The sequence below is a fragment of the Phyllobates terribilis genome, unplaced genomic scaffold (genome assembly GCF_046119375.1).
Source record: "Phyllobates terribilis strain yellow unplaced genomic scaffold, ASM4611937v1 Scaffold_285__1_contigs__length_2463970, whole genome shotgun sequence".
NCBI classification, from domain to species: domain Eukaryota; kingdom Metazoa; phylum Chordata; class Amphibia; order Anura; family Dendrobatidae; genus Phyllobates; species Phyllobates terribilis.
Genome location: NW_027363045.1, coordinates 1,154,399 through 1,170,495, shown reverse-complemented (window position 1 = coordinate 1,170,495; position 16,097 = coordinate 1,154,399). Strand labels below are relative to the sequence as shown.

Below are 16,097 nucleotides of genomic sequence, written 5' to 3'. Positions count from 1 at the left end.
GGGTCCGGTAAAGAATCTTCTTAGTCAGGGCGAGCGCTGCAGCTGCCAGCCCCTGACTCCTTGGAACTCTCCTGTTTCCTATGCTGCTTCTTGTCTCCACTCTCCTTGTCTGACTCTCCCTGCCTCAGCCCCAGGTTTATACAGGGGAAGTTCTTCCCCTCCCAAGACTGGGCAGGAGGTGTGGCATGCACAGGATCCCTGACCAAAGGACCTCCCACCTGCTCTCAGACATAACATTACATTACTGTGGAGAACCAGACCCCTGGGGTGCCACACATGCATATCATTTGGGGATTGAGAAAAAAAATTCCTGTCGGATATGGTCAATTTTTTCTTTGAAATAATTGGCGAGATCTTCAGTGCTGAGGTCGGTGGTTGGGGCCTGTGCGGATTGATTAAGGAGAGAGTGAAAAGTGTCAAACAGGTGTTTAGGATTATTGGACCATGAGATGATGAGGTTGTTAAAGTAGGTTTGTTGGGAGAGGTGAAGGGCGGAGTTATAGGTTTTAAGCATAAATTTATAATGGAGGAAATCTTCGGCCAGACAAGATTTTGTCCACAGCCGTTCGGCACACCTGGAGCACCACTGGAAAAAATGTGTTTGCAGCGTGTTCCAGGGTTGTCGCCGTCTGTGCCGAGTTGTTCTCTGTGTAGGAGGTGCGCCTTCATCCAGGGCGCATTGCAATGTTTCGTTATAATGTTTCAGTGCAGAGTCAGGGCATGAGAGGGAGGAGATTGGGGCCAATGATCATTGCAACGTTTTCATAAATTTCTGGGTGTTAATGGCATGTATATTTCTATAAGTGTGGAAAGTGAGGGTGTCTTGCGCAGGGTGACAGTTCTTGACAGAGAATGAGAGAAGGTTGTGATCAGAGAGCGGAAGAGGAGAGTTAGTAATGTCATGTATTGAACAGAGCCGGGCGAAGATCAGGTCAAAGAGTATTTCCATCTTTAAGAGTAGGAGAATTAGTAAGCTGTGAAAGGCCGAAGGAGGAAGTTAGCGATAAAAGATGAGCGGCAGATGAGGAGAGGGAATCGCCAATTAGGATGGTAAAGTCTCCCATGATGAGGGTGGGGATGTCATAGGATAGAAAGTTTGGAAGCCAAGTGGCAAAGTGATCCACAAACTGACGGGAGGGGCCCGGAGGGCAATACACAACCGCCACTGGCAGGGAGAAGGGCCGGTAGAGTCTGACTGTGTGGACCTCAAAAGAAGGGAAGAAAAGTGAGGGTACTGGGGGGATAACCTGAAAAGTACATTTTGTTTAAAGGAGCAGACTAACACCAATTATTACCAGTTGCCTTTCCTGTATGTACTGATCAAGAAGGATTGTAATGGGACCATAGGGACACTCATCTACCATAAACCTTCAAGCACTAATAAACTATTGAAGTGGGATAACCACCACCCCCATCCCCACAAAAAGAGGAAAACCCAGGGACCAAATATTACGGTTGAGAAGGTACTGCTCGAATGTCACAGATTTTAATATACAGGCAATAGACCTGAACACCAGATTAAGGGATGAAGGGTACTCGTGGTACATTTTGGATTCCGCATCATCGTTTGCAGAAAAATGGTCTTATCCATCAGCTTATCTTTTTCTCATTCAGATCTCTAAAATACCGGATCCTCTCAGTGAAAGTCGTCTATATAAGAACATTTTCCTGATTTATCCAGGAAAATGATGGACAAGATGGTGGAGAGGATATTACACCTCACCCTAGAGATCCTCTTCCGGCTTACTGGAGAGGTGAGAGATTCTGATGGCTTCACATTACATCATTCTTATCTATGGGAATAATGGATGGACAGAACTGGAGAGGTGAGGACTCTGGAAATGTCTGTAATGAGATTTATTAATGTGTCTCTCCATAACCAGGATTACACAGTAGTGAAGAAGACCTCTAGTGAGCGCTGTCAGGACCCTGTGTCTGAGGAATGGGGAAGACCCCTGAGCCCAATCACGAGGCCTCCACCTCACCCCCTGATACAAGAGGACATCAATGACCAGAAGATCCTATATCTCACCTACAAGATGATTGAGCTGCTGACTGGAGAGGTGACACTGCTGGGAATCATGGGACATTATACAGTAATGCTATGAAGTGATTGGGGGAAATGATGGTATCATTGTATGTGTCAGGTTCCTATAAGATGTCAGGATGTCGCTGTCTATTTCTCCATGGGGGAGTGGGAGTATTTAGAAGGACACAAAGATCTGTACAAGGACGTCATGATGGAGGTTCCCCAGCCCCTCACATCACCAGGTAATAGACAGGACTAAATACACACGGCCTATAATTATCTGTATGTAAAGAATGAATTCAGTCCCTTATGTGTTTCCTCCAGATCTATCCAGTAAGAGGACAACACCAGAGAGATGTCCCCGTCCTCTTCTTCCACAGGACTGTGAACAAGAAGACCCCAATGTTCCTCAGGATCATCAGGTAGATGGAGAGAAGGTGTCATGAGATCTCCCCTATGATGTGTAGATGGCTGTGAAGGTCTTGTGTTCAGTCTTGTTTTATCCACCAGTATTATATGTTTTATACTTGTGTAATGAGATCGGAGGAGATGGCAGGATTAGAGCTGATCATAGATGTGACTTCTCCATCTGTCTGTGACTGTTACAATATTTGTTTCAGGGTGAAGATCTGACCCATATTAACCCCTTAAGGACCAGAGCATTTTCTGTTTTTGCTTTTTCGTTTTTTGCTCCCCTTGTTCCCAGAGCCATAGCGTTTTTATTTTTTGGTCAATATGGCCATGTGAGGGCTTATTTTTTGCGGGACGAGTTGTACTTTTCAACGCCGTTACTAGTTTTACCATAGCATGTACGGGAAAATGGGAAAAAAATTCCAAGTGCGGTAAAATTGCAAAAAAAGTGCAATACCACAGTTGTTTTTTATTTATTTTTTTTACCACGTTCACTGAATGCTAAAACTGACCTGCCCTTCTTATTCTACAGGTCATTATGAGTTCATAGACACCAAAGATGTATAGGTTCTTTTATATTTAAGTGGTGAAAAAAAATTCCAAAATTTGGTAAAAAAAAAAAATAGCGCCATATTCTAAGACCTGTAGCGTCTCCATTTTTCGGGATCTGGGGCTGGGTGAGGGCTTATTTTTTGCGCGCCGGGCTGATGTTTTTATTGATAACATTTTGGGGTAGATCCGATGTTTTGATCGCCCGTTATTGCATTTTATTGCAATGTTGCGGCGACCAAAAAAACGTAATTCTGGCATTTCAAATTTTTTTCTCGTTACGCCGTTTACCGATCGGATTAATTCTTTTTTTATATTGATAGATCGGCCGATTCTGAACCCGGCGATACCAAATATGTCTATGTAGGTTTTTTTTTTATATTTTATTTTGAAAGGGGGGTGATTTAAACTTTTATATTTTTTAAATTTTTTTTATATTTTTAAAAACTTTTTTTTTTTCACTTTTTGCTTGCTTCAATAGTCTCCATAGGAGACTAGAAGCAGCAACTATCCGATCGCCTCTGCTACATACAGGGATCAAGAAATCCCCTGCATATAGCAGAATTGGTCCTGTGTTATGAGCGCCGACCACTAGGTGGCGCTCATAGCGACCAGCTCATGACAACCACAGACGTCTGCTGCAGACCCTGGGTTGTCATGCCCACCCATCGGTGACCCGCGATCACGTGACGGGGTCGCCGATGGGCGGGGCTTAGGACGAACTTCCCGGAAGCGCGCGTTAATCTCCGACAGCGGCATTTGACAGCGGCATTTAACATGTTAACCCCTTAAGCCCCGAGGGTGGTTTGCACGTTAATGACCAGGCCAATTTTTACAATTCTGACCACTGTCACTTTATGAGGTAATTACTCTGCAACGCTTCAACGGATCCCCCAGATTCTGAGATTGTTTTTTCGTGACATATTGTACTTCATGATTGTGGAAAAATTTCTTCGATATCACTTACGTTTATTTGTGAAAAAAACGGAAATTTGGCGAAAATTTTGAAAATTTTGCAATTTTCAAAATTTGAATTTTTAAGCCCTGAAATCAGAGCGATATGTCACACAAAAGAGTTAATAAATAACATTTCCCACATGTCTACTTTACATCAGCACAATTTTGGAACCAAAATTTTTTTTGTTAGGGAGCTATAAGGGTTAAAAGTTGACCAGCGATTTCTCATTTTTCCAACAAAATTTACAAAACCATTTTTTTAGGGACCACATCACATTTGAAGTCACTTTGAGAGGTCTTTATGACAGAAAATACCAAAAAGTGACGCCATTCTAAAAACTGCACCCCTCAAGGTGCTCAAAACCACATTCAAGAACTTTATTAACCCTTCAGGTGCTTCACAGGAATTTTTTGAATGTGGAAGAAAAAAATGAACATTTAACTTTTTTCACAAAAACGTTACTTTAGACCCAATTTTTTTTATTTTCACAGGGGTAACAAGAAAAAATGGACCCCAAAATTTGTTGTGCAATTTCCCCTGGGCACGCAGATACCCAATATTTGGGGGAAAAACACTGGGCGCACAGCAGGGCTCGGAAGGGAAGGAGCGCCATTTGACTTTTGATTGTAAAATTTGCTTGAATAATTAGCGGACGCCATGTTGTGTTTGGAGAGCCCATGTGTGCCCAAACTTTGGAGCTCCCCCACAAGTGACCCCATTTTGGAAACTAGACCCCCCAAGGCACCTTTCTAGATGCATAGTGAGCACTTGAAACGCCCAGGTGCTTCACAAATTGATTCGTAAAAATGAAAAAGTGAAAAAAAAAACACTTTTTCATTTTTATGAATCAATTTGTGAAGCACCTGGGGTTCCAAATGCTCACTATGAATCTAGTGGTGCCTTGGGGGGTCTAGTTTCCAAAATGGGGTCACTTGTGGGAGAGCTCCAATGTTTGGGCACACAGGGACTCTCCAAATGCAACATGATATCCGCTAGCAAATTGAATGGAAAATCGGCTCAAATTGTTAGCGGACACCACATTGCGTTTGGAGAGCCCCTCTGTGCCCAAACTTTGGAGCTCCCCCACAAGTGACCCCATTTTGAAAACTAGACCCCCCAAGGCACCTTTCTAGATGCATATTGAGCACTTGTAACCCCCAGGTGCTTCACAAATTGATTCGTAAAAATGAAAAAGTAAAAAAAAAAACAATTTTTCATTTTTATGAATCAATTTGTGAAGCACCTGAGGTTCCAAGTGCTCACTATGCATCTAGATAGGTGCCTTGGGGGGTCTAGTTTCCAAAATGGGGTCACTTGTGGGGGAGCTCCAATGTTTGGGCACACAGGGACTCTCCAAATGCAACATGATATCCGCTAACAAAGTGAATGGAAAATCGGCTCAAATTGTTAGCGGACACCACATTGCGTTTGGAGAGCCCCTCTGTGCCCAAACTTTGGAGCTCCGCCACAAGTGACCCCATTTTGGAAACTAGACCCCCCAAGGCACCTTTCTAGATGCATAGTGAGCACTTGGAACCCCCAGGTGCTTCACAAATTGATTCGTAAAAATGAAAAAGTGAAAAAAAAAACACTTTTTCATTTTTATGAATCAATTTGTAAAGCACCTGGGGTTCCAAGTGCTCACTATGAATCTAGATAGGTGCCTTGGGGGGTCTAGTTTCCAAAATGGGGTCACTTGTGGGGGAGCTCCAAAGTTTGGGCACACAGGGGCTCGCCAAACGCAACATGGTGTCCGCTAACAATTTGAGCCGACAATTTGTTAGCGGATATCATGTTGCATTTGGAGAGTCCTTGTGTGCCCAAACATTGGAGCTCCCCCACAAGTGACCCCATTTTGGAAACTAGACCCCCCAAGGCACCTATCTAGATTCATAGTGAGCACTTGGAACCCCAGGTGCTTCACAAATTGATTCATAAAAATGAAAAAGTGTTTTTTTTTTCACTTTTTCATTTTTACGAATCAATTTGTGAAGCACCTGGGGGTTCCAAGTGCTCACTATGCATCTAGATAGGTGCCTTGGGGGGTCTAGTTTACAAAATGGGGTCATTTGTGGGGGAGCTCCAATGTTTGGGCACACAGGGGCTCTCCAAACGCAACATGGCATCCGCTAACAATTTGAGCCGATTTTCCATTCAATTTGTTAGCGGACACCATGTCGCGTTTGGAGAGCCCGTGATGTGCCTAAAAAGTGGAGCTCCCCTACAAGTGTCCCCATTTTGGAAACTATACCCCTCAAGGATTTTATTAAGGTGTATAGTGAACATTTTGAACCCAGAGGTACGGCACAGAATTTGTTTACATTAGGTCATCATATTGAATAAGTTGTCATTATTCTTGAGCGCAAGTGCTCACTACTTGAGTTTGCATCGGGTACTCAGGTATGCACCATGTACAGCGTGTGCTCGAGTGACATGCTCGAGTCCCTGCTCCGCATGTTTCACGGTTATTAGACACCCAAAAAAAAACATGCGGGGATCGCTCATGCATGGCAGGCAATCCCCGTAAAGTTTTTTGGCCGCGAAGCATATGGGGCAGAGACTCGAGCATGTCACTCAAATACCCACGATACTCAATGCATACCAGAGCACCCGATGCAAACTCAAGTAGCGAGCACTTGTTCTTAACACTAGTCGCCATATCGTCATCTTTTTTCCTTACTTTTGAAAAAAATCCCAACCCCAGCCCTAACCCTAGCACAACCCTAACCATAGCGCAACCCTAGCCCTAGCACAACCCTAGCCCTAGCACAACCCTAGCCCCAGCACAACCCTAGCCCCAAACCCAGCCCTAGCCCAATCCTAACCCAAGAGTTTATTTTTGGCGCCGTTCCTTGTGCGGTATAAGTGATTAGACGACTTTATTCTTCGGGTTGGTGTGATTACAGCAATGCCAGAATCATATGGGGTTTTTATGACTGACAGCTGTCACACACTAAAAGACGCATTTTTTGTAAAATCTAGTTTTTGCATCGCCATATTTTGAGAGCTATAATTTTTCCAGATTTTGGCAGACAGTCATGTGACGGCTCGTTTTTCGCGGGATGACTTGACGTTGTTATTGGTACCATTTTCAGGCACGTGACATTTTTTGATCGCTTTCTATTCCGATTTTTGGGAGGCAGAATAAACAAAAACCAACAATTCAGGAATTGTTTTTTTTTTTTTTATTATTCTGTTCTGCTTGTGGTAAAATTGATAAGGCAGCTTTATTCTTCGGGTCAGTACGTTTACAGCGGTACCACATTTGTATAATTTTTCTATGTTTTGGCGCTTATACACAATAAAAGCTATTTTATAGAAAAAAATATTTTTTAGCATCGCTTTATTCTGAGAGCTATAACTTTTTTATTTTCGGCTGATGGATCTGTATGGCAGCTTGTTTTTTGCGGGATGAGATGACGTTTTCAGCGGTACCATTTTTATTTATATGCGTCTTTTTGATCGCGTGTTATTCCACTTTTTGTTTGGCGGTATGGTGATAAAGCATTGTTTTTTGCTTCGTTTTTTTTAATTTTTTTTTACCGTGTTCACTGAAGGGGTTAACTAGTGGGACAGTTTTATAGGTCAGGTTGTTCCGGACGCGGCGATACCAAATATGTGTACTTTTATTGTTTTTTTTTTTTTTTTTTTATAATAATATTTATTGATGGGTACATTATATTTTTATTTTTGGTGGATTATTTTTTTAATTTTTTTTTTATATTTTTGCAAATGTTTTTTTTTTTTTCCCAATTTCACACACTTTATACACTTTATTACTTTGTCCCACTCTGGGACTTTCACTTTTTTTTTCTGATCGCCTGCATGGCATAGGGACGGAGCACCATCCCTATGCCATGTAGGCTGTCAGCGGTGCACAATGTGAAGATTGCTTGGAGATGCACTGCGCATGTCCAAGCAATCTTCCTGCTCTCTGGTGACCCGGATGTTGTCATGACGACATCGGGTCGTCATGGCAACACCCGGGAAGCCTTTGCAGACTGCGCTGGAAGCCGGAAGAGGAGGTGAGTATCGCCGATCACCTCCCCTTGCCCCCACAATGCCGCGATCGATTTCGATCGCAGCATAGCGGGGGTTAATGTGCTGGGAGCGGTGCAGGACCGCTCCCTGCACATAGTACCGGGTGTCAGCTGTGACAATCAGCTGACACCCGGCGGCGATCGCTTCCGCACAGCCTGTGTGCTCGCGCGATCGCCATGATGTACTAATACGGGTCTGGGTCTTAAGTCCCAGGGCACAGACGCATATTAGTACGTCAGATGTTGTTAAGGGGTTAACAGCCGCGGGTGGATCGCGATTCCACCCGCGGCTGTTGTGGGCACATGTCAGCTGTAAGAATCAGCTGACATGTGCTCGGTTCAGTGCGGGCTCAGTGCAGCAGCCCTCACTGAACGGGGGGATGCAATTTGTGCGTACTAATACAGCATGGGTTGCAAAGGGGTTAATACTACAGAGACATATGTGAGGGGTGATGAGCGGTGTAAAGAGGAGATTCCTACACATGACTACCCAGGTGAGCAGTGACCACTAAATGCAGAGAAGTCACAGATTCTTCTCAGTCACCGACTGTGGCTGCTTTATCGGTGGTGTAGTCCGGCCGTATCACAATCGTGTGATCACCATTTTACCACTAGACCACAACATTCTCCTCCGTCCGAAAATGTTCAAATTACTTTGGGAAATTGTGAAAGCCCTTTTCTATAGAACTTACAACCTGGAGGATCCACCTACACCCTGGGATTAGGAGACGCTGACTGTTACCTGCCCAGATCTGTAAACTACAAAGTCAAATGACAGCGTACGTAGAATGTACTGACAAATTAGAAAATCACTTGTTTTTTTTTTGATCAGATAAATTTTTATTCATTCAAAGATAGAATAACAAAATACATCTTCAATACAATAATTTCCCATTTTCTTATTATCGAAAAGAACCCCTCACCCACCCCCCCTCCCCTTTTACGGACTACAACAAACCTTTATCATTATATAAAATATTTTCCAATGTCTTATAATCATTACAATGTAATTTAGGATGTAATTTAATCATCGGATTCTTTCCTCCAAAAGCATTAACATTAACACACCTTCCATGGTGCCCATAAGTTGTCACTGAGTTTGGCGTTTTTCCTTTTTAAATAAATTTTTTCCTCCATCCGTACCACATAATCCACCTGCCTTATGTAATCCTGTCTAGAGGGAGGTTCCATTCGCATCCAATATCTAGCTATTACTTTCCTAGCTGCATATAAGAGTCTGGCAATTGCCAATTTTGCGACCTCATTCCCCACAAGTTCCTCTACATATCCCAGCAAGCAAACCACTGGATGTCTAGGAATTATACAGTGACAACACCCTTCAATTAGGCCAACTACTTCAGACCAATAGCTTGCAAGCTTTGGGCAGCTCCACATAACATGTAGTATATCAGCAGTTTCTGACCCACATCTCGGGTATTCCGAATTGTCCCATACCCCTATCCTGAACAAAAAATCGGGTGATCTATATGCTCTATGTACAAGAAGTAGTTGGGACATTCTGGCAGGTTCATTTAGAGACAACCTAGGGATATATTCCAAAATGGATTCCCACCTGTCATCTTCAATGGCACCAACATAAGCTTCCCACCTTTCCCTCGCCAAAACAGGGTATTTCAATAGAAAGGTGTGAAGCAGATCAGCATACACCTTAGATATGACGCCCGCTGTACATCCCCCCCATACAAATATAGTCAATAACAATATCTTTTTGAACAGACAGGTTCCTAATTTTCTTTTGCTTAATAAACGCATGCTTAACCTGTGTATACTGATAGCTGTGTCTGTCTAATAAATGAAATTCCTCTTTCAGCATCTCTAAGGTTTTGATGTTTTGATTATCCATCAGTTGGTAGATGTATTGTATATCCCTTGCCACCCATCCTCTCAGCTCTCCTATTTTATAAAATTCACCTAAGTTTTCGTTATCCCAAATAGGAGTATACATAGACATTCCCACTATGCCTCTAATCCTCTTCACCCTCGTCCACAGTTTATGGACTAGGCCACAGGTCGGGTATGACCTGCCTTTCTTCCCAAAAAATCCCGACTCTAGGCCCACCACCAATGGACTTTTTTTAAGATGAGCTTCCAAAACCGCCAGAATAGTCCCTTTCACCGCCCTGAGCGCCCACCCTCTAGTATGTTGGGACTGTGCTGCCAAAAAGTATATCCATGGGTTTGGTAAGGCGAGACCCCACTCTTCTTTCGGCCTCTGGAGAGTCTCCAGCTTAATTCTGGGTTTTCCTCCACTCCAAACCAGATCCCTAAATATTGAATTAATACGCTGGAACACCGACCGAGGGATCCACACAGGGGAGTTATGTAAAACATATAGCAATTTTGGCATCATCACCATTTTAAGAAGAATGGTGCGTCTCACCACCGAGAGGCGCATTTTGCTCCATGTAGATGCTTTATCTTTTAATTTCCCAATTATTGGGTATACATTCAACTGAAGGTACTCCTTTACTGGTAGTGTTATTGTAATTCCAAGATATTTAAACTCTCGTACTAATCTAAGTTGTGTACGTTCTACATGTTCAACATCTAAGCCATCCAAAGTATCTATTTCCATAATATGAGATTTATCCCAATTAATTTGTAACCCAGATAACAGACCAAATCTAGTGATGATAGCTATTGCACCATGTAATGATGCCTGAGGGTCCTGTAAGAATAATAAAATATCATCTGCGTACAGCGCTGTCTTCTCCTCAACCATTCCATACCGAAATCCCTTTACCACGTCTGTCTTATTACAGAAGCAAGCATGGCTCGGGGGGCTGTTCCTGGAGGCTGGGGTCTCAGTGGGACTCTATGAGCTCGCTCTACAACAAAGACCTTTGACAGTTTATCAGCTCCAAATTTTTCCAACAGCCAATTCTTAAAAAATTCTGTACGGTTTGATCCTTCTGCTTTTTCCGGGACCCCCACTATCCTGACATTATTATGTCTCGACCTGTTTTCCAAGTCGTCATTTTTAGCAATAACATCAGTTAACAGCTTGTCCTGCTTTTTTTGAGCAGCTTGCACAGATATTATAGTGTCTTCAGCCGTGCTCACTCTTTCCTCCACCTCTCCTGTGTGGACATCGGCTTTCTGCATGGCAGCTTTAATATTAGTAATTTCTGCTTGCACACCAGTAACCTGCTTTGACAGCTTAGTAAGCGTTTGTTTGCAATATGACACCACAGTGAACACATCTTTCAGGCTATGTGCCCACGATGCAGAAATGAAGCAGAAAATTTCTGCATCTCCCTGGCAGAAAAAACGCATGCGGATTGTACATGCGTTTTTCCTGCAGAATACATGCGGAATACATGCGGATTCACATGCGTACCACTCCCCCCACACCCTATATATATATATATATATATATATATATATATATATATATATATATATATATATATATATATATATACACACATACACACACCTCCAACATAAGACGCAAAATTTTGGAGGGAAAAAGTCTTATAGTCCGAAAAATACGGTAAGTGGATTTCCAGACTTGATTCATAAACAACTAAGGGACTCAATGAGTAAATTTCCTATCCCTGTTTTGTATGAATACAGCCCCATTCTGGATTACATTTTTGGATTTTATACTCTAACCATTGCTACCCAGTTTCCTGTGAATGAGGTTCACATATTGTTGTACTTCATTGAGATATCTGAGCTTCTATATCAGAATTATTTCCACTTATACTATTAAGTAACTAGCAAGTGTGGTGATCCTTGTGTATCTCTAATTATGCAAAAGGGGTCAAATATGACCATTTAGGAATTTACTGTGGGCCACCATTCCATATTTTTTGTACTGATAAAGTAGATCTACATGCCTATTACATGATGGGAGGATGTGCAATACTTGTTTTTAGTCTCCCATGACGCTGATCTCAGAGAGAGGATTTTTCATTTGGTGGAATGCAATCCAATACCATATGCACTCCGGCATGGAACGTAGACATCTGGGCATGTGACAATGATCCTAGATGCGCTCCAGTGTGGAATGATAACTACGGGCATGCGCAGTCACAGGTACGAGTGGCGCGGCGGCAATCAGTTTATCTGGCGTTTCAGTGTAAAGCACGTCACTTCTGGACATGCACACTAGGGGATGGACATTATCGAACCTCTAGCTCATGAGAAGTAGCGTAGGTGCAGTACATTATTGTAGAAAGACTCCATTCTGTATATCCTGTGACAATTCACCTCTAGGAATGGGAATGGGTCTCCTAGTCTGGGAGGGGTTTTGGATGAATTGGGATATTTATACATGGGCACCTGGCTATTAGGCACACTATGCTGAACATCATGAATTAACATCCCTGAATCAAGTCTCCTGATGAACCTGTTGGGGAAATGCTTTGAGGTGGATTATTGAAACATTCTCTGAGTATCATACCCTTTCCTTTATAGATATTGTAGGGGGTTTACTCACTTGGATGCGACGGGAGGATAACATGAGGCATATTCCTTGAAAAGTATCATGTGGGTTTATTGCTTCATAAACCCAGAAGCCAAACAGAAAAGCAAATAGCCTTTAGATCAGGCAAACAAAGTAAATGTCCTTAGCAGGTCTCTGCTCAGTCAGGCCTGTGTGGCACACAAGGTGGGGTAGTGTCCAGTGTCCTGGTTTGGTCTGAAGACAAACATACACAGGAGGCCTTCTCCCTCCAAACACACAGACCATGTGCCAAACAACAGCCTTCATTTTATAGGCTGTTAACCACACCCAGAGGTGAGGTATGTGGGTAGCTGGACCTGCCCATTCTCTCCTAGCTACCCGTAACCCGGCTCCCAGGTGCACCAAACAATCCTCTTAGTGCTTATGTGCCCTAGAGAAACAATCCGGGTTACATCACAGAGACCAGCCATCTCTGTGACACATACCTCCCATCGACTACGCAACCATTAGCCCCCTTACAATGCCTTGATACATATCTGGTTTTATGATTACCCCACGGCTGATTAAAGGGAATCTATCGCCCCCTGGGACTTATCTGACCTCTAATATTGGCATGCAGGTGATATAAATGTGAATCTATATATCTATGCCTCATGTTAGAGGTCTGTTTGCTGTGAAATGGCTTTTTATTATTCAGTGAAGATTCCAATGCTTGCTGGCTGGGGGAAGGGAAGAAATCCCCACCTACTGTGTTAATTAAAATATTTCCCACCTCCCCTGCACATCACAGTGCCCTGTGACGTGCAGTCACCATGTCCAGATCCCGCGACTGCGTGCTTTTTACGGTAGTGATGAACTTGTACTGTGTACTATGCAGTTATAGTACTGAAGGGATCTTGAGCCCAGGCGCCGGGAAGTTGCCGTGATTCGCCAGTGCACAAGATCCCTGCATATGACTGCATAATACACAGTACAACTGCGCCTTCCGTAAAAAGTGAAGTGCGCGGGACCTGGACATGGTGACTGCACGTCACAGGGCATTTCTTCCTGTCCACCGGCCCGCAAGCATCGGAATCTTCACTGAATAAAAAGCCTTTTCACAGCAAACAGACCTCTAATATGAGGCATACAGGTAAGCATAGATTCACATTTCTATCACCTGTATGCCCATATTAGAGGTTAGATAAGTCCCAGCGAGTGACAGATTCCCTTTAATCAGCCGTGGGGTAGTCGGTGGAGTGGATTCCCTTTAATAAATACTTACTTAGCCCCATTCTTGGTGCAGATACTAATGAATCCAGGACCTACGATATTTTTACCATATGATAGTTGGATAGTTAGGGGTGTATCATCCATAGCAGCAGCCCACAGGGCCACTATGGTGCCCGTGAAAAAACACAGATTTTAAGCTTGGTTTAAGTTGGTATCCATGCAGCACATAGGCGCATGTTTACTATGGCCATAAATCAGAAAAAAATTATAAAGAAAAATGATCATAAACCATGCTGTAAATAAATAAATAAAAAGCCAAAGTACATTTAAATAAAATAGGGTTCTTAGCAACACTGTTTTGGATCAAAAATAGCATGAAAGCTATCCCACCATGGCAAGGTGAACTCCTTCGGGATAGTCCTACTCTGTATAATATTAAAAACCTTACCATGTGTGAAAGCCTCAAACTTCTGTGTGTGAATCAGACATGAGATCTAACGTGATAGAAGATTACAGTCCGGGGAAGACGGGAAACATTCATATAGACGACCGGTGGAGATGTAGTCAGTGAAGCACTCTAGCCAAATATGTTTCTAGAGCCGTAGTAGAAGATGAAGATGTCGTCCTATTCATGAAGTAGTTATTTCTCATGTCACATGAAAATATCTCCTGCAGTATTGCTAATGCCGATTCCAGTGTCAGTAAATGAGACGAGAATTAGCTTTATGGAAGATAAGTCTTTGAGAAACGTGTTCAGCTGCAGACTCCAAGGAAGAAACTTCTTGTTGTCTGTGGCCTAAAATATATAGGTTTTATTAGTAGATGTAAAGAAGAAAACTAAATACTGTAATATATCTCCTCATATGTTTCCCCTTATTATATCCAGTAATTGTATTATTACACAGGATTTTTATGTTACATAGGCTCATCATCTTCTCATTCAGGTCCCTACAATATCGGATCCTCTCAGTGAAGATCTTCTATTTAAGAGAATTTTCCTTATGGACCCATCAAAGATGGATATGGACAGAGACAAGATGGCAGAGAAGATATTACGCCTCACCCTAGAGATCCTCTTCCGGCTTACTGGAGAGGTGAGAGATTCTGATGGCGTCACATTACATCATTCTGATGGCGTCACATTACATCATTCTTATCTATGGGAATAACAGATGGACAGAACTGGAGAGGTGAGGACTCTGGAAATGTCTGGAGGGAGATTTATTAATGTGTCTCTCCATAACCAGGATTACACAGTAGTGAAGAAAACCTCTAGTGAGCGCTGTCAGGACCCTGTTTCTGAGGGATGGGAAAGACCCCAGAGCCCAATCACCGGGCCTCCATCTCACCCCCTGATACATGAGAAGATCAATGACCAGAAGATCCTAGAACTCACCTACAAGATGATTGAGCTGCTGACTGGAGAGGTGACACTGCTGGGAATACTGGGACATTATACAGTAACACTATGAAAGGATCGGGGAGATGACCTTATCATTGTATGTGTCAGGTTCCTATAAGATGTCAAGATGTCGCTGTCTATTTCTCCATGGAGGAGTGGGAGTATTTAGAAGGACATAAAGATTTGTACAAAGACGTCATGATGGAGGTTCCCCAGCCCCTCACATCACCAAGTAATAGACAGGACTAAATACACACGGCCTATAATTATCTGTATGTAAAGAATGAATTCAGTCCCTGTATGTGTTTCCTCCAGATCTATCCAGTAAGAGGGCAACACCAGACAGATGTTCCCATCCTCTTCTTCAACATCACTGTAAACAAGAAGATCCCAATGCTCCTCAGGATCATCAGGTAGATGGAGAGGTATCATGAGATCTCCCCTATGATGTGTAGATGGCTGTGAAGGTCTTGTGTTCAGTCTTGTTCAGTATGTGTTTTATACTTGTGTAATGAGAACGGTGGAGATGGCAGGATTAGAGCTGCTCATAGATGTGATTTCTCATCTGTTTGTGACTTTTACAATATTTGTTTCAGGGTGAAGATCTGACCCATATTAATACTACAGAGGCTTATCTGAGGGGTGATGAGTGGTGTAAAGAGGAGATTCCTACTTTTGACCACCCAGGTGAGTAGTAACCACTAGTGATGAGCGAGGGTATTCGTTACTATTTGCTATTCGCACGGATAGTACGGTATTCGGGTTACTTGTTATATTGCGAGTATTTGTGTACTCGCCTCGCTATATTCGGATGTCCCGCCCTGCAGTTTTGGCGCCTTCTTTGCAGCCACTTAACATTCTGGGCTTCTTAACTAATCACAGTAATGCCGCAGACATCTTGGTTGTGGCATTACTGTGATTAGCTGGCCGCCCAGCATCATAGGGTCTATTTAAGCCCTGCCGCCGCCATTTTGTGCACATTGCATCTGGAGCCTGCGTTGTAATAGCCTACGGAGAGATCGCTGGGCTGCTAGGGAGAGTGTTTAGGCCTCTTGATAAAA

General features: G+C 43.0%; 2 protein-coding genes across 3 annotated transcripts in view; both read left to right on the top strand.

Moving 5' to 3' along the window:
- Window positions 1-309: 309 nt before the first annotated feature.
- Window positions 310-16,097, top strand: part of LOC141220371 (uncharacterized) — a 324,060-nt gene continuing 308,272 nt past the window's right edge. The window contains exon 1 of the mRNA XM_073666301.1: window positions 310-1,754. Within this exon, the coding sequence (XP_073522402.1) occupies window positions 1,686-1,754 (69 nt within the window). The 5' untranslated portion in view covers window positions 310-1,685. The remainder of the gene's footprint in view (window positions 1,755-16,097) is intronic.
- The window catches only part of LOC141220368 (uncharacterized), a 97,095-nt gene continuing 83,121 nt past the window's right edge, over window positions 2,124-16,097 (top strand). The window contains exons 1-4 of one of the 2 annotated variants that reach the window (XM_073666291.1): window positions 2,124-2,271; window positions 2,354-2,451; window positions 14,579-14,728; window positions 14,882-15,061. In XM_073666291.1, coding sequence (XP_073522392.1) covers window positions 2,139-2,271; window positions 2,354-2,451; window positions 14,579-14,728; window positions 14,882-15,061 — 561 coding nt within the window. In that variant the 5' untranslated portion in view covers window positions 2,124-2,138. The remainder of the gene's footprint in view (window positions 2,272-2,353; window positions 2,452-14,578; window positions 14,729-14,881; window positions 15,062-16,097) is intronic. The other variant, XM_073666293.1, reaches the window with a different exon arrangement.